Source organism: Stenella coeruleoalba (assembly GCF_951394435.1).
Source record: "Stenella coeruleoalba genome assembly, chromosome: 10".
NCBI classification, from domain to species: domain Eukaryota; kingdom Metazoa; phylum Chordata; class Mammalia; order Artiodactyla; family Delphinidae; genus Stenella; species Stenella coeruleoalba.
Window position 1 is genome coordinate 57,998,538 of NC_137156.1, and position 26,316 is coordinate 58,024,853.

Below are 26,316 nucleotides of genomic sequence, written 5' to 3' on the forward strand. Positions count from 1 at the left end.
ATGTATACACATATCCCCTTATCCCCTCCCTCTTGTGTCTCCCTCCCACCCTCCCTATCCCGCCCCTCTAGGTCATCGCAAAGCACAGAGCTGATCTCCCTGTGCTATGCGGCTGCTTCCCACTAGCTAGCTGTTTTACGTTTGGTAGTGTATTTATGTCAATGCCACTCTCTCAGTCCGTCCCAGCTTACCCTTCCGCCTCCCATGTCCTCAAGTCCATTCTCTACCTCTGCATCTTTATTCCTGTCCTGCCCCTAGGTTCTTCAGAACCATTTTTTTTTTTTTGATTCCATATATATGTGTTAGCATATGGTATTTGTTTTTCTCTTTCTGACTTACTTCACTCTGTATGACAGACTGTAGGTCCATCCACCTCACTACAAATAACTCAAATAACTCAATTTTGGTATTTTATGGCTGAGTATTCCATTGTATATATGTGCTACATCTTCTTTATCCATTCATCTGTCGAACATTGCTAATTATTAGAAAGATGTAAAGCAAAACTACCATGAGGTACCACCTCGCACCAGTTGGAATGGCCATCATCAAAACATTTACAAACAATAAATGCTGGCGAGGCCACGGAGAAAAGGGAACTCTCCTATGTCACTGGTGGGAATGGACATCAGTAACAGCCACTATGGAGAATACTATGAAGGTTCCTTAAAAAAACTAACACTAGAGCTATTATAATATGATCCGGCAATCCCACTGCTGGGGCGTATATCTGCAGAAAACCATAATTCGAAAAGCCACATACACCCCAACATTCACTGCAACACTATTTACAATAGGCAAGACATGGAAGCAAGCTAAATGTCCATAGACAGAGGAATGGACAAAGAAGATGTGGTACATACATAGAATGGAATATTACTCATCCATTAAAAAGAACAAAATAGGGCTTCCCTGGTGGCACAGTGGTTGAGGGTCTGCCTGCCGATGCAGGGGACACAGGTTCGTGCCCCGGTCCGGGAGGATCCCACATGCTGCGGAGCGGCTGGGCCCGTGAGCCATGGCCGCTGAGCCCGTGCGTACAGCGCCTGTGCTCCGCAACGGGAGAGGCCACAACAGTGACAGGCCTGTGTACCGCAAAAAAAAAAAAAGAACAAAATAATGCCATTTGCATAAACATGGATTGACCTAGAGATGATCATACTAAGGGAAGGAAGGAAGTCAGAGAAAGATAAATATGATATCACTTACATGTGGAATCTAAAGAAAAAGTGATTCAAATGAACTTATTAACAACACAGAAACAGACTCATAGAGTTCGAAAACAAACTTATGGTTAGAAAAGGTAACGACACAAACACAAATGCTCACCAACCAATCAAGAAGCAGGCTGTTTGTCCAATAGGATCTGGCCAGGAACTGTCGCCAATTCCACAAGTGAAACAGATATGTGACTCCTTCACTTATTTGATGCGTAAAATGACCCCATCATCTCCTGGGACACGGATCATGTCCACAGCCCTCCTGCGTGGCCACCCTTTCTCTGTTTCACATCCTTGGCTTTTTAAACAAGCAATTTGTGTAGATCGAGGAGAGAACGGGCAGCGAGGCCAGAGAAGTAAGTAACCAGAGGGGGGCCCCAGCAGCACACTCGGACAATCACCCCGGTCCTCCACCCACCAGGCTCCTGCCCCCGCCCTCCTTACCCTGCTCCCCGGACACGTCAGCCTCGGCCTCCTCGGCCACAGCCTCTGCTTCCTGTTCCCTTTCCAGAGCATCAGCCTTGGCTCCTCTCACGCATGACCCCTCTCCGTCCACCACCCCTGACACTGAGGGCACCTGCGTCTCCTGCGAGCCTGGGGACCAGGCCTTCATCTTTCTACCAGTGGCGGCTTGCACAGCTTCCGATCCACAACGGTCACAGCAAATGACGGCTGCATGAATGAATGAGTCCTTGCTAGCCAAACCTCCTTAGGCCACATCTTTAGGAAAACGACTGTGTTTTGAATATAATACTCTCCCTTTCTTCATAGTAGATCCATGAAACATCTTCAACACTATCTTACTGCCTACAAAACTACTGACTATAACAGGATTCCTTCAAAGATACAAATGGCATAGCGACAGCACTGCTTATGAACCAAAAACCTTTTTCACTTTAAGATTTCTTCTCAATTTAATGACAGTGCAGACGAGGCTTGCTTTCTGTCAGCACATTTCAAAATTTTAAACAGTGAAGATTCTAATTAATCAAGTAGTAACTGAGTTTTCCCCCCTTGTTGCCACCCTTTTCCATCTGCACAGTTTCCTTCTGATACTCTTATCTTTCACTCTGCTCCTGAGTTGACTTTTATATTAACAAGCCCTGCTTCTCAAATTGAGGTACATGGTGGGAATGCAACTGAGGTTATTATACTGAGAAAACAGCCACATCCAATCCCTGGCACAACCGGGGGAATAAATATGTTACTCCTAAGTGACATACAGCTTAATACAGTCGATATCCTAAGTTCAATACAGTTTTAGTTTCCCATACTTACGAGTTCTGACTACCTGAATATTTTCAACGATTAGACGGAATGGTAAGACAGGAAGAGGGCTAAGAGCACTCACTCTTCTTTTCTTTTCATGTTCTCTCTTGCCTGTTGGGCTTTGGTGAGAATAAACCACTGGAGGTTTGCTGGATCGCAGAGGATAGGAATGTTAAAATGCCCAAGTTCGTGCAAACTTGGAGCATATCTGTCACTGTAATAAAGCATACGTAAAAGGAAAAATCAGCGACCTCTCCACCCCCATAGAAACGATTTTCTTAGTCTGATTAATGGAAAGGAACTCATCAAGAAAATCCACCTCAAAGGTACAGTAAGTCCCCTACATATGAACGAGTTCCGTTCCGAGAGTGCGTTCCTAAGTCCAATTTGTTCCTTAAGTCCAACAAGTTAGCCAACTAACACAATTTGGTTATATAGCACTGTACTGTAGTAGGTTTATAATACTTTTCACACAAATAATACATAAAAAACAAACACTTGAAATAAGGATACTGTACTACTGTACTCTCTACAGTACTGTACAGTGAAGTACACAGAAGCACAACCACTTGTAGAGGATGCACGCATGTGACAATGTACAGCAGACACATGAACTAACTTATGAGATTGGACAGGTGAACACACGCTTGCATCTTTGAAAGTTTGCAACTTGAAGGTTCATATGTAGTGGACTTCCTGTATAGCAGAATTGATTTGAAGTTTTGCTGTCCCCAAAGGGACACACTATCAGGATGACCACACCCTTCCTGGCCCTGTGACCTTCCTCATCTGTAAGATGGGGGTAGTAACCCACTCCATGGTGAGGTTGTGAGAGCTGAAGAGATAATGCATTTAAGTACCAAGCACGGTGCCTGATATGCACACTGTTGATTTCACATTAGTTTAACCCTATAAAGTTTTCCACAGGACTGATTTGCCCTGTAAGTGGCAATATATTTACAGAACGTTCTAGGGACTCAATCTTTCAATCCTCTCATGTTGGCTTTTCTCAAGTTTAAAAGAGTGTTGCCAACAGAGGTGGTGACATTCCTTTCTTTAATTCCTAAGAATCACACATGGAAATACAAAACAATTTCATGCATGGACACACACAACCTATCTGACTGAATGAATAAAAGTAATTGTTTTAGATACTTGCCTGTTAAGGATCATTTGCAAACCACGCAAACTTCGAGGGTGAAAAGGTATTCGACTTTTCAAGAGTCTATTATAGAACACGTCGAGAAGAGAGTAATATTCTTCAAGTGTCAACACTGGCTGTAATTCTTCGATATAAACAACTTGGATGCCACCTAGAAGATAGCTTATTTGGTCCTCCAGAAGCATCAGCCTCCTCTGCAGGTCAAAATAACTCGGTAATCTTTCAAAAAGCTACAGTATTTTTTTTTTTTGAAAAAAAGGGAAGGAATATTTAGTTTTATGGTACTTCAACAGTCCAAGTTCAGGACTCCAATAAATGGTACTGAGAAATTCTAACAAGAAAATGATAAATTATTTTCCTAGAAGGAAAGTTCAAGTAAGCAATAAGAAAAAAGCTATGGAGTGCTGGAAATATTAATATTCAAAATAAACCACTGTAAATCTTAGGAACTTTTAGGTAGGAATTGAAGAGATTGCAGAAGAAAAGAAATATGTTCCAAATAAAAATAAGTGTTAAGTACTAACATTTAAATATTCAGGTAAGAATCTCAAATTAGGTTAGAAAGATTAAATGGTATAATAAAGAAGGGTTTTAGAAATAAAGTCTACATATTTCAATTCCAAGTCTATTCTTTCAGAATTTCTATTCTATTAGAAAGTCTATTCCTTCAGAATTTCCCTTAATTCAACTAAATTCAATTATGGAGCACCTATCATGTACTTAAGTACTAAACTGGGTCCTTGGAATATAGAGATTATAAGAATTTGTGTCCCTGTTTGCCAGGGCTCATGGTCAGGGTGCAGGGAAACAAAACAAGAATCAGAATTCAGCGTACCAAGTGCCACATCAGGGTGAAGGGACTGGAGGGTCAAGCAAAGGTTTCTAAAGACGTCTAATGTAATCAATATGAAGAGATAAAGAGGATTTAGAGAAGGTTAGACACATTGCTAATTATTAAAGAAATGCAAGTCCAAACTACAATGAGGTACCACCTCACATTGGTCATAATGGCCATCATCAAAAAGTCTACAAATACCAAATGCTGCAGAGCATGTGGAGAAAAGGGAACCCTCTTACACTGTTGGTGGGAATGTAAGTTGCTGCAGCCACTATGGAGAACAGTATGGCGGTTCCTTAAAAAACTAAAAATAGAGTTGCTATATGATCCAGCAATCCTACTCCTGGGCATATATCCAGACAAAACTATAATTTGAAAAGATATATGCACCCCAATATTCATAGCGGCACTATTCGCAATAGCCAGGACATGGAAACAACCTAAATGTCTAATGAAGGATGGATAAAGAAGATGTGGTACATATACACAATGAAATACTACGCAGCCATAAAAAAAGAATGAATAATGCCATCTGCAGCAACATGGATGAACCTAGAGATGACCAAACTAAGCGAAGTAAGTCAGACAGAGAAAGACAAATACCATATGATATCACGTATATGTGGTATCTAAAATATGACAGAAATGAACTTATCTACGAAGCAGAAACAGACTCACAGACATAGAAAACAAACTTATGGTTACCAGAGGGGGAAGGAGGTGGGGGAGGAATAAATTAGGAGTTTGGGATTAGCAGATACAAACTACTATATATAAAATAGATATACAAGGTCCTCTTGTATAGCACAGGGAACTATATTCAATATCCTGTAATAAACCATAATGGAAAAGAATATAAAAAAGAATATGTATATGTATGTATAACTGAATTACTTTGCTGTATACCAGAAATTAATACAACATTGTAAATCAACTATATTTCAATGAAAAAAAAAGGAATAGAGAAGGTTAGCTGCATGTGGGAAAGTTTCAGGGGAAGAAAAAAGCATGTGCAAACCTGGAAGCACCAATAGGGACAAAGCAGGTTCAAAAACAAGGAGTTTGGTGTGGCTGGAGGGTGGCACACGTGGCCTAAGTGGAAGGAGGCGAGGCTGAAGAGGCAGGTGGCGCTGGGTCGGGGAAGGACCTGTGTCCTACATTACGGACTCAGATTTTATGCAGAAAGTTGCAGTTATATTAAAGGAGTTGAAAGGCATCAAAAACTCTGCTATAATAAAAGCAATAGCAGTATAAAAATTCCACAAAGTATTTATAATATACTTCTAACACTTTTTGAAAAACAATTTTACTACCTACTTTTCAACTTTTTTCTCAACGAGTTATTCATGTGTAAATGGTAGCTACGTTTTAAACACCTTTAATTTTGAGATAACTTTAGATTCACACGTCTTTCACCCAGTTTCTCCAATGGTGACATCTTGCAAAACTATATACAATCACAACCAGGAAACGGACATGGCTACAGTCCACTAACTTTGTTCAGATTTCATCAGTCTTACTTGCACTCGTGTGGATTTAATCATATGCAGATTTATCACATGTAGAGATTCATGGGACACGACCACAGTCAAGACATAGAAGAGTTCCATCACAAGGATCCCCTCTGCTGCACTTCCACAGCCACAGACACCTCTGCTCTCCCACCCCCTGACCCCTGCAACCACTAATCTGTTCTTTCTATAATTTTATTATTTGAAGAATGTTATATAAATGGAATCATACAGCATGTATTCTTGTGAGATTGACTTTTTTCACTTTGTACAATGCCCTTGAGAGCCACCCAAGCTGTTGCCTGTATCAGCAGTTCATTCCTTCTTACCACCGAGTGGAGTTCTGTTGCATCGATGTGCCAAGGTTTGCGTCACCATTCAAATACTGGAGGGTATTAGGGTTTTTCCTAGTTTTTTGCTATCACGAACATTTGTGTACAGTTTTGTTTCTCTAGTATAAATGCCCAAGAGGGCAGCTGCCAAACCCCATGATAAACACGTGTTTACTATTATAAGAAACTGCCACACGCTTTGCCAGGGTGCCTGTGCCATTTTACATGCTCAACAGGAATGCATGAGTGATCCAGTTTTTCTGCATCCTCGCCAGCATTTGGTGGTATCATCATTTTTCAGTTTAGCCATTCTGACAGGTGTGCAGTGACATCTCATTGCATTTCCCTATGGTTTTTCATGTGCTTATTGGGCATCTGTATGTCCTTTTCTGTGACATATCTATTCATGTTCTTTGCCCATTTTCTAATTGTTTATTTTTTTACTGTTGAGCTTTGAGTGTCCTTTATATATTTAGATACAAAGACTTTGTCAGGTAGGTGGTTTGCAAATATTTTCTACCAGATATTTGATTTGAACAGGTATTTCACCAAAGAAGATATACGGATGGCAAAAGAGCACATGAAAAGATGCTCACCACCATTCATCATTAGAGAAATGCAAATTAAACCCACAATGAGATAGAACCACACACCTCTTAGAGTGGCTAAAATTAAAAAGATGACCATAGCAAGTGTTGGCAGTTTCTTTCTTTCTTTTTTTTTGCGTTACGCAGGCCTCTCACTGTTGTGGCCTCTCCCGTTGCGGAGCACAGGCTCCAGATGCACAGGCTCAGCGGCCATGGCTCACGGGCCCAGCCGCTCCGCGGCATGTGGGATCTTCCCGGACCGGGGCACGAACCCGTGTCCCTTGCATTGGCAGGCGGAGTCTCAACCACTGCGCCACCAGGGAAGCCCAAGTGTTGCCAGTTTCTTAAAAAGTTAAAATACCCTAACATATCTGTCCATTCCACTTTTAGGTATTTATCCAAGAGAAAAGGAAATATATGTCCACATTAACTTTGTAGATAAATGTTCATAGCAGCTTTATTTCTAGTAGCCAAAAGCTGACGTAACCCAACATCCATCCATAAGTGAATGGATAAACAAACTGGTATATCCATATGATGGAATACTACGTGGAAATAAAAAGGAATAAATACACACAATAGCATGGATGAATCTGAAATTATGCTAAATGAAAGAAATCAGGTCCTAACCCCAACATACTCTGATTCCACTTATATAAAACTCTAGAAATATACACTAATCTATAGTGACAGAAAGCAGACCAGTGGTTGCTGGGGTAGGGGGTGGTAGATGGAAGAGAGGGTTTACGAGGGACATGAGCATTCTTTTGTGGGTGATGGATGTGTTCACTATCCTGATTATGGTAATGGTTTCATGGGTATTTACATATGTCACATCTCATCAAGTTATACCCACTAAATATGTACAGTTTATCGTAAGTCAATTATACCACAGTAAATCTGCTGAAAACAAAACAAACAAAACAACAGAATGAAGGCCTTCAGCCTATGCTTCAGAAAAGACTATAAAATTTCCAGATAAAAACGGACTTAAAAATCAGTCCTCTAACAATTTAAACTACAAAATATTAAGCATCTGATCTGCAAACAGATGATTCAAATTTTTTTTACTTTACTGACATATTAGCATAGTTTGAAACAAAAGTATGTCGATAACAAATTAGAGACTTTTTTTTGCTTTTAAGCTTTTTCTTACTTTTGTCCAGTGATGATGGACATCCATTGTTCCCAGCATCACATGGCCCACTGCACTCATCCCGGACCGGTCTGTAAATATTATTGTACATCCTGATGATAAAGCACAAACCTTTAGTCACTGTCCAGAGAGGCTTCATTCTTTCAGCACTGTGCAAATAATTACGTAAATTTCATGTGTCAACTCAGGATTAAATTCGGTAGAAGCTTAAAGCCTAATTTTATGTCACTGTTTAAGTCAAAGGAACAGATTTTAAAATTCAGCTGATATAAAGTCACATCTATCAATACAAAGACTTTTAACACTTAGCTTTCCTCTAGAGTTTACAGATGTGTATAGCCGTTAAGGGGTATGGATTTCGGAAGTGAATGGAAATTGTTTACCTTTTGCATTTTTAAGGCTTTCCAAGTTCTGCTGGGCTAAGCGGCCTAAACTGTGCAGCTGACTGCAGCGGTGGGCGATGCCCCAGCTCCTCTGCCACCTGGTCCAACAGAGCACACAGCCCATTAACACCCGTGTCCCCCCAGAGGGAGGCACACACTCGCCCCCACTGCTTGACTCCCGTGAAAGCCGAGGAGTTGCTTTCTCAAGGAGACACACAACATATTTCCAAACTAACTCATTTTTCAAGAAGCAGCCAAATGGGAAATGAATCGTTTACCAGAGGGTAAAAATCTTAGCACTATATTCAGCGATCCAAAGACTTAAAACAAGCAAATACACTGTGTTGTTTCTCTTAAAGTAAGAGGATGAAATGGGGAAAACTTTGACAAAGATCTTTTTCTTCTTTATGTTGTTTAATGACAGTGTTGTCTTAGATTTAAGTTCCAACTAGGAATTCCAGTTTGGTTTATCAGAATTTTTTTTTATCATATTCTAGAGAAAATGATTTTTACGACATCGTGTAATCTGCTCATTTTATAGATGAACATTATTACACCTCAGTGACAAAATGGAACTTGATATTCACATGATGTCACAGAGGCACTTCTGTGTATGTGTAAAGAGCCCCGGTATTAAGTGGTATCAGAAAACCAACCTTCGAATTCTAATTCTGTGATTTACTAGCTCTGTGACCTTCAACAAACTGCCTTTAGTCTTCCTAAGGTTTCTCTTCATGCTTGCCCAGTGGGGACACTTCTTACAGCACAGGTAGTGTACATCATAGGGGATGAACATGTGAAGGAGTAAGGCGCTCAACAGGCTTTCAGAAAACTTAGGTTCCTTCTTCATGCTAACGCCAATTCTGATGAATGTCAATTCTGATGAAGTGAAATCGGCTTTCAAAATTATTCCTTTAACACACAATGTCATCAGTCACAATGCTTCCTTTCGTTGGAGACTTGGTTAATTTCCCAGTAAGCCGAGACACTCACGTCCATGGTCCTTAAATGTTTTGGTCTCGGGACCCCTTTGCACTCCTAAAAACTGAGAACCTCGAAGAGCATTTGTTTATATGGGTTATAGCTATTGATATTTACCATAGCTGAGAAATTTCTCCACTATATTGTAAAATAATGTTTATATCTCTTTATGTTTAAGAAATCCTTTCATTTTCCTGATCCATTCTGCCTTCTCACATCTCTTAAAATTTATTTAGAAAAAGTTATTTTCATGCATATTAATTTGTTTTTTTATATACCTGTAAGAAGGATCTTATTATTTTGTTTTTAGTTAGTGAAGTCTATGTTACTAGATTATGGAATTGGCAGGGCCCCCTCTAATCACAGCTTGGATGTGATGAAAAGACAGCAGTAATCAGCACAAACCCAAACATGCCACACAGTCCAGGTGTAAACACTTTCCTCTGAAATTTGAATCATCTTGGACAACTATGATTTGAATACATAAGAATAGAACATATAAGTACTATCTGTATTCTGCAAGCCCAGGAAAAAGGTGCTGTTATGATATCCAAATGGTCATTTGGTTCAATTTAAGTAAAAAGTCCTGATAATGATGGCTGAAAACAACAAAACAGGCTACAGCAAAGAGTAACAGAAGTTTAAGCTCCAGACCAGATGACAATACCTCAGGGTTCTTGTAATGCAGAGTCCCATGACTGAATCACACCACCCCCTCCTTAGGGTTGTAACAGCTGTTAAATCTATTTTTATAATAGATAAAGATTCAGCATGTATCTTTATACAACTGTGATTTCTAAGTTTATGAAAACATTTAAAAAGTCATGTTATAGTGACAACAGGTAATAATACTGTATTGCATTTTGAAAGTTGCTTAAAGAGTAGATCTTAAAAGTTCTCATCACAAGAAAAAAATTGTTTTGTAACTATGTATGGTGACAGATGTCAACTAGACTTATTGTGGTGGTCATTGTGCAATGTATAGAAATAATGAATTATCATGTAAAACACTTGGAACTAATATAATGTTATATGTCAATTATACCTCAGTTAAAAAAAAAAGTCATGCTATATAACACAGAATAAAAGAATACAACATTTATTTTTTATCTCCCTTCCTCTTTTTAAACTTAAGTACCAGTCTTACATGATTGGGAAATAATTATTTTTTATACATTATGGGCATAGGAAAAGTATATTTTTCACAAGCCCATTATGTTAAAAAAAAACTATTATGCTAAAAATATCAGTATCTAAACTTTACTTCACTATTTTAAGCAAGAAATTCATATTGATTTTCTTACATAAACATTTGATTACTTTCATAAAAAGATAACTGAATATTTAGTGAACACAATAATTAAAGATGCAAATATTTAACTGTTAGAAACCTTTACCAAAAGGTAATACATGTTTATTTTAATCTCTAAATTAGGTTTTCTCTTCTTCATTACCTGATATCCGAGAGCTGCAATTGATGGGACAGTTCATCTTTTAAACGATCTAGTTCTTTTCTAAGTGGCAAACTATTCTTCAGCTTTTTAACAGCACTTTTCCCATTATTATCTAACCAGGATCTAGAAAGAAGAAAAACAGAGATATACACTTTGCAATACTAACTATAATGCAGACATTTCTACTATTGAACGATGTGTTCATTGACTTAAAGCAGCCCCAGTGTTAAACTGAGTTTGCCATCAAACGTTTGCCAAATTATAAGTACTGTTGCGAAGTCTATTCTTTTAGAGTAAATACTTCTAAAATAGGTTTCTTGGAAAACTGCCAGCATCTGTTAAATCATATTCTACTTATGACAACTTCCTTTGTCTATCAAAAAAATTCAATTTAAATTACACCAAGCCTGCTGCTAGATTTCGAAAGATGGGATGATTTTTAAAGAATTAAAGATACTTCAAACCTCACTTATGTTTATTGCACTCTTAGGCAGGCTATACTAGACCGTCACTTACATCAGTCATCTACAGGCGACCCTTTTCCTACTGGAGCAAATGAGCAGATGATGTTCTAGTGCAGCCAGACGGTGAAGAAGTCAATTCAGAAGACGCACCTGATGGTACTGGTGACATTCAAGAGGCAGTATTTCCTGATGAAGGGACTTGCGAAGGGAACTCTGTGGATTCTAACTGGGTAGATCCAGTCTCTTCCTTTGTTTTCGTCTTGGTTGTTAGCACCCTGAGCCTCCCTGCTCACCCCCTCAGCGCTCTGTCCAAGTGCTCCCACTGGTCAGACCTCACCAGTCTCGGTGTCTCCGTCCACATGCTCCTGTCGGGTGGGTCTGTTTGCCCCTCAGTTCCTTTCCACCCAACCAAATGCCCAGCTCTAGTCTCACCTCTCTCCACCTTTATTTTTTTCCCCCGTCAACTACATCATAGGCTCAGCAGAAAGATGTTCTTTTAATTCTGCATTTCTTAGAACGTTTACTTCAGTGAAGTCTTAAAAGAGAAAATAAACATCAAATTCGGCATAAGGATTAGAAGGGGAGAGCTTTCAGAAAAGAGCTGAGGGCAGCCTGGGTGGCCTCGTACCGAGCAGCATGGCCCCTCGGGAGGTTATCACTTCCTCGGTGTTATAATGGTCATGGCACAAGGGATGCCGGCTGTCGCTCAGAGCCTCCAGTCTCCTAGGGGAGTCTGGACAAACGAGAGGCCTGGGTGGTGCCTAGGAGGCTGAATGGCTGCTGCAGGAGTAGGCAGGGCAGAATGGCAAGGTGACTTGGGGATCAGAGGAACATTTTGGGTCCAAGATGTAGTGGTGGAGGGGGCCCTGGGTACAGGCGTGCAAGAGAAAGCTCCAGGGGGTTAGGGGAAAAATGGTCTAAAGCACGCCATCCCCAGGCCACCTGACACCCCCTGTGGGACACCTGTCAGTGACTGATGGTCAGGTGTTAGGATAACTCTGCAGAAGGGCTCATATGTCCATCTCAGAAGTGCTTGCCAAATAAACCTTTTGAAGGTTCCTTATTAAGTCACTTTAAAGGTTTGAGATGTTGTGATCTAAAACATTTAAAAAATAATCAAGTTCAGGGAATTCCCTGGTGGTCCATTGGTTAGGACTCCCGCTTCCACTGCAGGGGACACTGGGTCCTATCCCTGGTTGGGGAACAACCATCTGGCACACTGCACAGCGTGGCCGCAAAATAATAGTAATCAAATTGAAACTTTCAGAACCAATCAAATCATTATGCGTGCATCAAATATTTATCCTGAAAGCCGAACAGTATGTTGTGTTGGGAATCTAAGGAAGATACATCTAGTAAGGAACAGAGAGAGAAGCAACTGGAAGAGAATATATGAGCTTCTAGGAGAACAGAGGAAGAATTAACTAATTCTGCCTGGAAGGTTCTAACCTGAGAGATGGACCAGATTTTTCCAGGCAGATGAATGAAAGGGAAGGGCATGCCAACCACGCCAGTGCACAGGGAAGTATAAGAGGAACCAACGTGCCCAGATCACACGATGCCTAGAGGGAGGGTGGTGTGAGATGAGACTGGAGAGGCACATATGTGTGTGTGTGTGTGTGAGATTATAAAAGGTCTTGCACATTGGGGTAAGGAATTGGGATCTTTTCCTCTAGCTAAAGATGTTCCACTTTGTTTTTTTGGCCATGTGGAGGAGCTTGCAGGGATCTTAGTTCTGGAACAGGGATTGAACCTGTGCCCCCTGCAGTGGAAGCTCGGAGCCCTAACCACTGGACCACCAGGGAATTCCCTATATTCCACATTTTTTTGACTCACTAAATGTGTGCAGTCATTAATAATTCTTCCTACTCCCCCTTTAAGAATACTGGTAGTGATTTTATTTCTGCTTTCTGTGTGAGAAATAAGAAAATAATATCTTACTTTATATCACGATTATTAGCTATTACAATTTTTCAACCTTTTCGTCATTTATTAAGTCATACGTGTTAATCAATTTACTTTAAATTATGTAATAGAAAGGATGCTTTTTGCCAAATGAATTACCAAATGGCATACTATGTTGGGTTTGGGGACCAAATGTCTTAAACTGTAGAATGAAATATAATCTTACGATTATATATATTCATGACCTGATTGTTGGAATTCTTACATTTAGTGTATAAAATTTAACTGATCTAGTTTAACAATTTTTGTGTTTTGTGTCTAAACACGGAGATAAAAATGAAGGTTCTACACATGGCATTTTCTTTCTATCTATGTAGATATTAGATCTATCTATAGATATAAAGACAAAGATACATGTATCCTAGCTCTGGCCACTGAGAAGTTCAGTAGCAATTGAGACATGCACCACCCAGATCTTGGTTTCTAAAAATCATTCCCTCCTAAAAAGAACCAGAGCTTCTTGGCAAAATGGTTCAATCAAACACTGGGCCAGGGAAAGTCCAGATGAGCCTGGAACACCTTGGTGAACCAGGAAGTAAGAGAGTTCTCAAAGAATGATGGGGACATAGGAGCCGGCTTGAAGGGATGATAAGGTTAGAAAATTGCTATTTGGCAACCATCGTCATAATATGTGATTCAGGCAAAAATCATCAATGAGCACTAGAGCTAAGGGGTAAAACTTCAGTGTTAAAAGGATATTTACACAGCCCTAAGTATCTGCTCAAAAGAAACTAACTGAAGGGAAAAATAGTTCCTTTACTGGGGAAAAAACTGGGAGACACCACCTTAATCAAATGATCCAAGTTAATATCACTAGTAATGGGATAATCAACATCATATGCCTCCTATATAACATTGAAAACAACACACTTCACTTTCCGGGTATTCCTGCCAAATATGAATAACCTGACTCTAGTTATGAGAAATACCAGATAAACTCAAAACACTCAAATTGAAGGACATTCTACTAAATAACAGCAAGGCAATGGAAGACAAGAAAACACTGAGGAACCATTCCCGATTAAAGGAGGTTACAGAGACTAAAGTTATGACTTATAATTTGAAAAACAATGACTTAGCCTATAAATAAGGAGAAGCCTGAATAAGTGTATTATATGAGTTAAAGCATGATTATAGCATTTCCAAATATCCTACAGAAATAATTCCAATATTGTAATTGTCCAATGTGGCATTTTGTGGACACTAAGAGGATTCAGAGCTTAGACAATGCAAGTGAAATAAAACTTTGTGTGCAAACTTCAAATAGAAAAAATGGAAGTCTGACACTTACTAATATCTCAGTAGTTAACAGAATAGCATTTCAATGGTCTTTCTATAGTTCAATGACATGTTTTTTTCAGTGGGATAGACATTACATATGGGATCATTCTGTTTAGATACAAATGGATCCTGTTGTCTCCTTGCAAACACAAATTCTATAAATACAATATATTTTAGTTATAAAATTATTTGATAATCGGGGAATATATGCAAAATATGGAAATACTAAAAGCTACAACACAAAGTAGCATTTTCTAATTTTTTTTAGGCTGGCATATTCTTTTTATTATAGTATATAATTAGAAAACCTTACATATTAAACATTTCATTATAGTGTTTTTATCACTATAAAGTGATTTTACAGTAAGATAAAGCACAATTTGCTGAGAAATTGAAAATTACACAGCATGTCCTAAAATGTACATTGAAATGTAACTGCCAGATATAAGAAGAAAATAGATTAAATGGAGCTTTTATGACCTGATAATTCTTCTACGTTGTGTTTTCAAAAACTCAACTAATTTATTTTCATAATTTCTGTGATTTATTTCAGCCTGCATGTCTCTGCGGAAACATAAGGAAAATTATTTGAAAGTTTACACTAAATAGAACTGTTATATTTTCTCTTTTTAACATTACATTCTGAAATATTAGAAATAACATGCTTTCAAGATTAATTTTTTTTTTTTTTTTTTTTTTGCGGTACGCGGGCCTCTCTCTGCTATGGTCTCTCCCGCTGTGGAGCACAGGCTCCAGACGCGCAGGCTCAGCGGCCACGGCCCGCGGGCCCAGCCGCTCCGCGGCACGCGGGACCCTCCCGGACCGGGGCACGAACCCGCGTCCCCTGCATTGGCAGGCAGACTCTCAACAACTGCGCCACCAGGGAAGCCCCAAGATTAAATTTTGATCAGGTGAATGCAATTTGTAAACCAGCTGAAGATCAGCTGGATGTAAATTGCAGAATTATTTTTATGCTCCCTCTGAACTGTGTAACTCAGCATGTGCTCCTTATGCGTCCTCTCCTATAACTACAGATATAATAAAGATGAGGTAAACAATACAAGAATGAAAATAAAAACAAACCGGATATGGCCAAAATGACCATGGTGGTAAAAAAGTTTTGTCCGAGTTACAGCCCCTAAATCTCCTATGGGACAGTCACTCCATTCATATGGTTTGAAACCTGTCAAATGGTTCAACGATTTTATAATTATTTGCAAAATAATAACAAATTAAAAAAACTAGGACTTCTCTGGTGGTCCGGTGGTTAAGACTCCACACTTCCAATGCAGGGGGCTTGGGTTCGATCCCTGGTTGGGGAACTAAGATTCCACGTCCCACGTGGCGTGGCCAAATAAAAAATTAATAACTGAAACAAGAAACTGATACAAACTGGCTTTGATGACATAAGCTCCTGGAATCCTTACTGGGAAAAACTAACATAAAACAAAACCTTGAACAAACCCTCATCAGGGTTCCTGCAAACTGGGCAACATCCATATTTGGGAAAAGGTCAAGATTGGCTGAGAGGGGTGCTGGGCCTGTGTGAACACACTGGACCAGGGAGACCAGGTTAGGTTATGGAAATAAGAGATATGAAATCTTCCAAATTCATACAACTGTCGTAACCGGGGCACCGGCCCTCTAAGGCATGCTGGTAAAGGCAACAGATTTTTTTTGGCAGCATTTAGTCGATACTGTAATTTACCCAAAGGGCCCAAAGAGCAGCATGTATTCCTTTTCTTGCCTTTTTCAGTGTAGAGCTGTCCTCTCCTATCCTACCCAGCCTAGACCCTCTGCTCTAAAATTATACCTAATAAGCTAAACTCAAACTCTATGAGGTGTGATGATCTGGTTCAGGTAAGTCAATAACATATCAATGTTCAAGAAATATAACCCAAGGACCTCCGATACAAGCATCAAAAACTAAACAAAACAGAAATCTCTAACCGGTCGATTTTAGAAGAGAAGCTTTGAGTAGGAAGATTTAAGGTGATACCAGTCAACTCTCAATATTCTCTAGCCCAAGAAAAATATATGGAAGTAAAAGATATGAAACAGCATTACACCAAGAACCAGCCACAACCCTATTCCAGCTCTTCTGTAAGAAACTCTAAATACTGTCTGTTTCATTTAGGATAATTCAATATTAATTTTAAATCACGGTTTTAAAGCGAATGCAAGATCTCTCTTATAAACAGGGATAAAACATGTAATGCTTTATTGTTGTTAATTTCATTTGTCAAAGCTAAGAAAACAAAGGTTCTATCTGGCTATGAATGGATTTACTTCATTGTTTGACAAGATACATAGCTATTGACAACTGAATTTGGATAATAATGATCAATAAATTAGACAGTTATATTTCTACTGATTTCAATTCCTAAAACAGTGGTCTATTTAATTTATGTTGCTATGTTCCTTAAGAGTAGGCAAATCAAAATGACATGTTTTGAGCTTGTGCTGGTAACTGTCAACATGAGAGCTTGAATTTAAAACAAAGTATCCCTCTGGAGGAAATGAAGAATTCATAGTAACACAACTCATGTACACTCAGAAAATTTCCTTAACACAATGTATCTCTTGCTAAAAACAGCAGATACTTTAAGTCAACAGTAATGAAACTAACAGAGGCACTGTTTTAAAAAAAAATGGTCCTCTACATTCATTGCTGAGTCACTTCTACTGCTACCATCTGTATTAAGCTACTTTACATTTCCATATTAAACCTTGAGTTCTCCACACCCAGCCTCCAGCACTTCACATTCACACTTTTCCAACAATTCTTTAATTCAGTGAAATAAAAATGCTCGTTGGGTTTTATGAATCTACGAAGCAGATTAGTAGAAAGATGATTAAAACATGTTCCCTACTCTTAAAAATGCATTATCTAGTAACATGTAATATAATATAATGTGAGAGTGCTTACTTTTATTAAAGACTGAAGAATTTTATTGGATGAACTACATACAAATAAGGAAATTATAAATACTCAGCTTGGACAAGGAACCAATGCAATAGCACTTATCTCGGTGAATTGGCTTTTCCCAGTTCCAGTCTGTTTTCATTGTTCACCAGCTGACTAACTCTGAGTTCTGGGTCCTTGGGACAATCTTTTCATGATGGCTACACATCTAGCTCCAGACCAAAATTGTACCCTGTGAAACACTCAACTGAACCACAGACTAATTGCTGAATTTCTTTAATATGTTATTCTAAAGCCTCTTGACTTAAGGTCCAACAACTCTCATTGTTACTTTTATACCCTGACTTATCCAATCCCACTTTTTTTCTATACCAAAAGGTAGGTCAGACATTTCGAAGGTTTTGTTCATCTGGACACACTGTGAGATCGTTAGAGCAATGGGTATAGGCAAAAGTTTCATGGGCTGGATCCCAGTGCATGCAAGGCTGAGACCCTCTCTTCTAGCTCATGTTTTTTTGGGGTTTCCTTTTGGCTGCATTGGGTATTTGTTGCTGCATGCGGGCTTTTCTCTAGTCGAGGCGAGTGGGGGCTACTAACTACAAATAAGTTCAGTTAAATAAAAACTCTTACGTACGTTAGGGTTGTTTCCATTCTCCAGACTTGCTCGAGGTCTTCATCAGGGTCCTTGAATCCAGTAAAGGAGTAGTAAGACTTGTCCCATTTGATGGGCCTGTCAGATATCCTTGTGGCCTCTTTGAGAGGCTGGGAGTGCACATTAGTATTCAAGCTTTGGATATGTTCAATAGATAAACTGCAGGAGTTGAGAATATATAACACTGTGCTTAGCAGATCTCTGGTGTGCAAAGTAAATTTGACTGCTCGAAATCCTAGAGAATATAATTCCCCCAAACAGTTAATACAGATGATTATTTGCTTTACTTGAAAAACATTTCTTTTCATACAACATTTATAGAATCAAAATCTTTAAAACACTCCATTACTCATTAAAATTCATCCTATTGGAAAATCATCTGTAAATGGAAAACTACATCCCTTCTCCAAAACTGTACCACACTACCTCCATCTTCATGAAGTCCTCTGTCAGCTCCCGTTTCTAGTTTGGCGCCAGTGACCAAACCCACCCCAGCCCAAGAAGGGGATTGAGAATATTTTCAATGCTGTTCATAAATTTGGTCTCTACAGTCTAAGGGATGGAAAAGCTCTCCTATGAGCAAGTGTCCACCAGAGAGGGTGTCCAGCACTAAAGAGAAGGGGGAGGGTGGAGGTAGGGCGAGGGTGGGGCAGGCTGCCCTGCGACAGTGGTTCAAGGAGGGGGGCCAATCCAGTCTCAGGGGTCACAGAAACCCATCTCAAATTTTCTCTACGGTTGAAAGAGACTGTCCTCATACTCCCCCATCCAACTAGCTAGGGACACAATATTTTCAGAAGTGACTCAAAGTTCCCTAATTTTTTAAAAGTTAGCACTTCACAATCTGACTTTAATGCAAGTAGTCCCTGGGCTCAGGGTAGTAATCTAACTTACATCAACAGTAGGAAATCTACTGGTTCCCCTGCACCTTTATTGGGTATTAAACATGGCGCTAGTAGAATTTACATAACTTTTCAATGAACACTCTCACCAGTGCCATTATTATCTCTCTTTTGAAATGTGAAGAAGCGGAGGTTCAAGGAGGTTAAGAAGCGTGAAGTGAGGGCTGAAATCTGAGCTGCCAGCAAGCCAAGCATTTTCCCCATTATAACATGCTGACTCTTTTTTCTTTCTTTGGAAAAGTTTTTTAAATTGGTTTTGAAAATTATACAAGTGTTATATAAGTACATCCTTCTTGTAAAATTATATATACAAAGTAAAAGTCTCCTGTTGACAGGCACACAACCTCACACTTGCACTAGATGTAACCCCATTAACATTTAGGTACACAAGCATTGAGACCTGCACTGCCTAATACGGTAGCTACCAGCCATATGTGGCTATTTATTGGTAAAATTAAATTGATTGAAATTAAATACAATTTAAAATTCAGTTCCTGGTCATACTAGCCCCACTTCAAGTGGTCAGTAGCCACATGGGGCTAGTGCCAGCTGTACCAGACAGCGCTCATACAGAACAGTTACCTCTCCGCAGAAAGTTCTCTTGGACAGCACTGCTCTAGCCCTTTCCTATGTGCTTTGTGTGTATGTTATGTATGACATATACGCTTTTGTGTCTGCATGAACACACACCCACAGTGTGATTTGTTCCTTTTTAACATATAAACTGCACCATTCTGGATCTATTACTTTGAACTTGCTTTTGTTATTTAACCTTGGTGACTCTTCCATTATCTGTATGTATACATCATTCTCTTTCTTTTTAGTAGCTCTATACTAATCCACATAGTCAATGTAGCGCAATTTATTTAACACTGCCAAAACTGATGACTATAAAAGTTCTTTTTAATTTTTCACCATTCCACAGAAGGCCGAAATGTGTTTTCTTGTCTTTGCCACGGATGAAAGTCATTGCAATATAAATCATTCACAGAGATACCTACTATGCCAGCCACATAGATTTACAAAATGTAGAACATGCAAACTAAGAAAGATCTTTTCGTTGAATCATTGACGGTAAAGTGAGAAATACTGGTAGGAAAATTGTTCTAGTCAGTGAAAGAGGAAAGGAAAATGCAAATTCCTGCAACTGAGGTTAGGAAAAAATAGTTTATCCTCAGAAGAGGTAAGTCAAGGAATAAATCTCAGTTTCTCTCTTAATTTATCAATTCCATTAATTGTTTAATCCAAGGTAAGGGCTGCTATATAGTGTGGAATGCCTGTACCAGATTGGATATATCCTTTATTGGAAAATATTACCTAATTAATTTAGTTTGCATTTGATTACTGAGGCTAAACGTTTTTGTATCTTATTGGCTATATGTGTGTATTATTTACTGAACTGCCGAGACATCGTGTTTGCCCATTTTTGCAACCAGGCTGCTCTGTTTTCTTTTTGACTCCTAAGAACTACTTATATACTAACATTATCTTTTTGTCACTTATGCTGTATGTTTTCTCCCATTTTTAATTTATTTTTTATAATCTATTTTTATTTAATAAATGGTTCAAAGTTAACCATTAACTGAAAGTAGAGGATTTTTCTCTTTACTCAGCCAGAGCTGATGACAGCTATTTGTTTTAGCATTAGTTCACAGAAAGCTCTTAGTAAATCTTTAAACTGTTTTAAAGTTCATTCTAAAAATAAAGTTATTTCCTCAAGGATCACGGAAAGGATGGATAGACCCACATTCATCCTTAGTTTAAAGGATCACTGGATCATGGCTAAAGCAGTGACAAAGGATAAAACAGAAGGCTGTACAGGGAGACTGATCAGATTTTAGAAACAGCATGAGGCTGGAGTAAAAGGGCTCAAGACCCCTATTCTGTCTCCATGGTCCTGGGACATTACTAAGTTACAATTGGGCAAATACTACCTTCCTCACAGGGTACTTTGAGGACTAAATTAGAGAATGTAAGCTATATTTTTTAAAGCTATAAATTGTTATATAGACATTTAATACTTAAAACAGCACTGAAATAGGAAGGGGACAAATAGGAACATTTCAGTTTTCTAGTCAGAAAAGTTTAAACATAAAAAATGGCTCATCAAACACATGCAGCCAGGAACAGAATCTAACTCCAGGAAAACATGCAATTAAATGATATTATTTTCTATGACAAGGCTTCAATCTGAAGGTCTTCTAGCAACGTTAGACAGATTTGACACATCACACCAAGCCTGCAAGGGACACATGAGAAATAAGAAACGTACCGGAAGTGCTGAAGTGTTCCTGGCCATCAGAGGAGTTCTGGTCTGTTTCTCTTACATAAAACATAAGCTGGGTTGGTTTCAAAGACTTGAAGCCTGGTTTCTGGAGGTTTTCTAAGTAGGCACTTAATCTCTTAAGAGAATTTTCATTGACTTCCTGGAAAACAATATTAAGAGTCATTTATACACAAAATAGAACAAGGAAACGTCAGAAATTATATCCCGACCTTTTAAACACATTATTGAGTATATTAAAGAATTTAGTATTTTAAAATGGTGGGATTTCATAGCTCCTCAGTACAGGATAAAATTGGATCCACACCTTACAACATGGAACTCCATAGGGATGAGATGTGTAAAAAAAAAAAAATGTGGCCACATAAGTACTAGAAGAAAACATGGCTGAGTTTCTTTATAACTTAGATGTGGAAAAAGCCTAACTATGGCTGAATATCCCAGGTAATGAATGATTGATAAATCCAATTACATAAAAAATTTTAAAAACTTAATATAGCACAGGGAACTATATTCAATATCCTGTGATGAACCATAATGGAAAAGAATATATGTATATATGTATAACAATCACTGTGCTGTACAGCAGAAATTAACACATTGTAAATCAACTATACTTCCATTAAAAAAAAAACTTAAGAAAAGAACACATAAAAAAACAAAAAAAAACCACACACACACAGTCTACAGACAAAAACCGAGTAGAAGAAAATATGTGCAAGTTCTTTCTTTTCTTTTTCTTTTTTGGCCGCCCTGTGCAGCTTGCGGGATCTTACTTCCCCGACCAGGGATTGAACCCAGGCCCACCGCAGTGAAAGCACCAAGTCCTAACCACTGGACCACCAGGGAATTCCCCAATTTGCAAGTTATTTCATAGCAAAGAGCTAATTTCTCTCTATATAAAGGGCTCTTAAAATGACCTTTCAGAGATTGGTTGAATTATGGTATCTTCATTCAATGGAGTGCTACACAACCAAAAGGAAAAAAAGGGGGAAAGAATATGACACAGACGGTATTTAGGAATGTACACAGAGTGATCTCTAGGATGTACTGTTAAGTGAAAAAAGAAATGTCTTTTAGTGAAGGAACAGTTCCAAGAAATGGCATAAATAATAACTGTGCTTCTTATCCCTATAGGTCTCTTCTCAGAAACACAGTGTGATCTGAAATTAGGAACAGTTTGTTTGTTTTTGTTTGTTGAATTTAGTACAATATACCGCTCTCAGCTATATTGTGTTGGGGGTTTGATGATTCACTAGAAGGATTTACAGAACTCAGAAAAGCTGTTATACTCACAGTTACAGTTTATAACAGCAAAAGGATACAGATTAACATCAGCAAAGGGAAAAGGCATGTAAGGTGGAGTCCCGTAGGGACCAAGCGCAAGGTTCCAGTTGTTCTCTCCCAGGGGAGTTGTACAGACAGTGCTTAAGCCCCCAGCAAGGATATGTGACAACACATGAGAAGTGCTGCCAACCGAGGAAGCTCATCCAAGCCTTGGGGGCCAGGGCTTTTACTGGGGCACTACATGCCCACATGACTGACCATAGCTATTCAGTCTCCAGCCTCCCCAGAGGGCCTCAGACATGAGAAAACAGCCATTCACCGTAAAATACATTGTTAGCATAAACTATCTGGTGTGGCCCAAGGCCCCGGCACACAAAAACATTCTTATCAGGCCAGGATATCCCAGGGGCTCAGAGCTCATCTCCCAGGAGGCAGTGAAGGGCCAGCACTGAAGCCTGGCATTTCTTTGCAACAAAGCAACCCAAGCCTGCTGAGTTCACCTTTTATAGCACACAGAAGTTTTAGTAAAAAAAAAAAAGGTACACTTGTAGAGGAGGGAAACCAGTCACCTAGTACTAAGCTTAATTTTTCCTCACACGTTGGATTTAAAAACTTTACATTATTAAACATTAAATTAAATTGTGTTAATTTATGACATCCCCAATAATTTGTATTAAATTATTACATCTCCAAGGTAGTATTTTTCTGTTGATTCAATTTACTAATTACTTAAAAAGGATATGACTTCGAATAGCCTATATATATATATATATATATATATATATATATATATATATATATATATATATATATCAACTATCATAAACAGAATATTTTCCTAAAGCAAAGAAGCAAAACTGATTTATTTTCCATGGCAAGTAGAAAAAAGCAATACCGGAAATTCCCTGGCGGTCCAGTGGTTAGGACTCCTCGCTTAGTTGGGGAACTAAGATCGTGCAAGCCGCAAGGCATGCCCCCCCACCCCCAAAAAAGGGGGAGAAGCAACACAATAATGTTCTAATTTTCAAGAGTTTTAAATTCCTTTTCATGTTAAACCAGGTGTCAATGTTAAGGAAGATAAAAGGAACCAATGAAATTATTCCAAAGCATCTGGCTTTGTAATATATTATCTAACATTAAAAAATAGTGACCTTCCTAAGTTCATCATGAGTTTGTATTCCTTGAGAAGACATTAACTGATGATATAGGGAAGTGGACCAGCAGCATGCAACATAAGGAAAAACTATTTGGGCACTGAAAAACCCTCCTTGCATCAACCTTAAAAAAAAGGACTGATTAGGGTATCAGAGCCCTTAAATTTTCCTTCAAACCCTCAATTTTACTTTCAAACCTGGTACAGAAAATATGATTACTAATACTCTAAGGAGTTTACATGATATCTTTATTGCCTGCATAAAACATGACAGCTTTCATTTAGAAAAAACAATAGTTTTAGTTTCAATTTTCAGTATCTATAGTTCAAAGCACTGATTATTCCACCGTGACAAAACAACCCCAATTTATAGAACTCTCTGTATTATACTGTAGCAAAGGTAAATAAACTAAACAAAAACATAGACTAAATGTTAAAAAGTAAAAAAATAATTGTTTACCCTTTCCCTGGGGTGCTGTCCAAAGAAATCTGGATGTACAGCAAAATAGAATGGCCTCAAGGCATTGACTGCTTCAGCTCCTGATAAAGCTCTTGAGTAGAGAAACCAGTATGGAAATATCTTTCCTGGACATAACCTTTTTAAAAGATATGGATTTATTATTCACCAGAGCACTGACATGGACACAAATCCCCCATGTATAAAGTGACAGTAGCATTAAGATTATCGTGTATGGAAAATACCGTAGAAATAAGACAGAAACCAAAGTGTAAAATTTTGTGGGTTTTTGAAATCTACAAAAGTTTTGAAAGCAGTGAGTCCCACATGATTTCTTTTTCTTTTTTTAAAATTTACTTTTTTGGGGCTGCACTGGGTCTTAGTTGTGGCACGCGGGATCTTTCGTTGTGGTGCACAGGCTCCAGAGTACACAGGCTCAGTAGTTGCGGCGTGCAGGCCCTAGAGCACAAGTGGGCTTCAGTAGTTGCGGCGCATGGGCTCAGTAGTTGCGGCATGTGGGCTTAGTTGCTCCGTGGCATGTGGGATCTTCCCGGACCAGGGATTGAACCCGTGTCCCCTGCATTGGCAGGCGGATTCTTAACCACTCCGCCACCAGGGAAGTCCCAAGACATTCCTTTTAACAATGACTATTTACTAAGACATTCATGTACATAATAGTTAATTAAAAGTACTAATTATTGCCAAATATGTTTTAGAAATCTAAAACTTCACATGTCATTTTTATGGAACAGATCCAATTTTATTTTGGTTATATACTTTGAGCCAAATAAACACTTTATTTATCTCTTTTGACTGGGCTACCAAGAAGCCAGAATGAAATTTGATGTTTGAATAATTGTCTCATCAGTTCTATTTTTTTAACAAATGATCTTTCTCTAGAGGGTATCTGGTCTCCATTTTGATTACCCTATATATGCCTATTACTGTGCCAATTAAATTTTACTGAACTCCTTAAATCCTTTCTTGAAGTAGATAGGGTTTAGACTATCTACTCTTTACTACATAAATAGTAAATATGATAGTCAAATGACCTTACTATAGAATTTAAATGTAACGTGTTTTTCTATATGATGGCAATAGACTTGAGGGCAACATGGTAATAAGAACTGTGCTAAGGACAAACTTTATCTTTTTTTCCTCTTAAACTTTTCACACTGAACTATTTTGAAAGATGGTATTCTTTTCACCTTCTACTCTGAATGGACTCTTGGGAGAATGGACCTGGATGTTCACATGAATTTTGTTTCTTTTTTTATTCCTGCCCTCCACCATATTATCCACAAAATAGTTAGAATTTGATAAATTATAATAAATTGAAATTAGCTAAACACCTAACAGATTCCACACCCCTCCACCCCAACAAATACTAATAACAGATGGAACCGCAAAGCTTACCTCCTCACAGGTCTCAGGTGGCAAAACATTTCTGAATATATATGTAGGTCAACTTCCAGGCATCCATTAATCACTTAAAAAGTTAAGCAGATACCAGTAATGAACAAGTGGAATTTGAAATTAAAAACACATTACCATTTACATTAGCACCCCCCAAAATGAAATACTTAGTTATAAATCTGACAAAATATGTACAAGATCTATATGAGGAAAACTGTAAAACTCTGATGAAAGAAATCAAAGAAGAATTAAATAAATGGAGAGATATTCCATGTTCATGGATAGGAAGACTTGATATTGTCAAGATGTCAATTCTTTCCAACTTGATCTACAGAGTCAATGCAATCCCAATCAAAATCCCAGTAAGTTATTTTATGGAAATCAACAAACTCATTCTAAAGTTTATATGTAGAGGCAAAAGACTCAGAATAGCCAACTCAATACCAAAGAAGAATAAAGTTGGAGGACTGACACTACTGGACTTCAAGACTTACTGTAAAGTTACAGTAATCAAGACAGTGTGGTACTGGTGAAAGAACAGACAAATAGATCAATGGGACAGAATAGAGAGCCCAGAAATAGACCTACAAAAATATAGCCAACTTATCTTTGACAAGGAGCAAAGGCAATACTATGGAG

At 38.5% G+C, this 26,316-nt stretch overlaps 1 protein-coding gene across 1 annotated transcript in view; it reads right to left on the reverse strand.

Annotated features, from left to right (window-relative positions):
* Positions 1-26,316, reverse strand: part of TCAIM (T cell activation inhibitor, mitochondrial) — a 37,760-nt gene that overhangs the window by 6,185 nt on the left and 5,259 nt on the right. The window contains exons 2-10 of the mRNA XM_079935217.1: positions 25,678-25,750; positions 24,265-24,400; positions 21,353-21,506; positions 18,164-18,416; positions 10,894-11,016; positions 8,459-8,556; positions 8,076-8,167; positions 3,649-3,881; positions 2,572-2,703 (exon numbers count right to left, since the gene is read on the reverse strand). Of these exons, the coding sequence (XP_079791343.1) occupies positions 2,572-2,703; positions 3,649-3,881; positions 8,076-8,167; positions 8,459-8,556; positions 10,894-11,016; positions 18,164-18,416; positions 21,353-21,506; positions 24,265-24,400; positions 25,678-25,750 (1,294 nt within the window). The remainder of the gene's footprint in view (positions 1-2,571; positions 2,704-3,648; positions 3,882-8,075; positions 8,168-8,458; positions 8,557-10,893; positions 11,017-18,163; positions 18,417-21,352; positions 21,507-24,264; positions 24,401-25,677; positions 25,751-26,316) is intronic.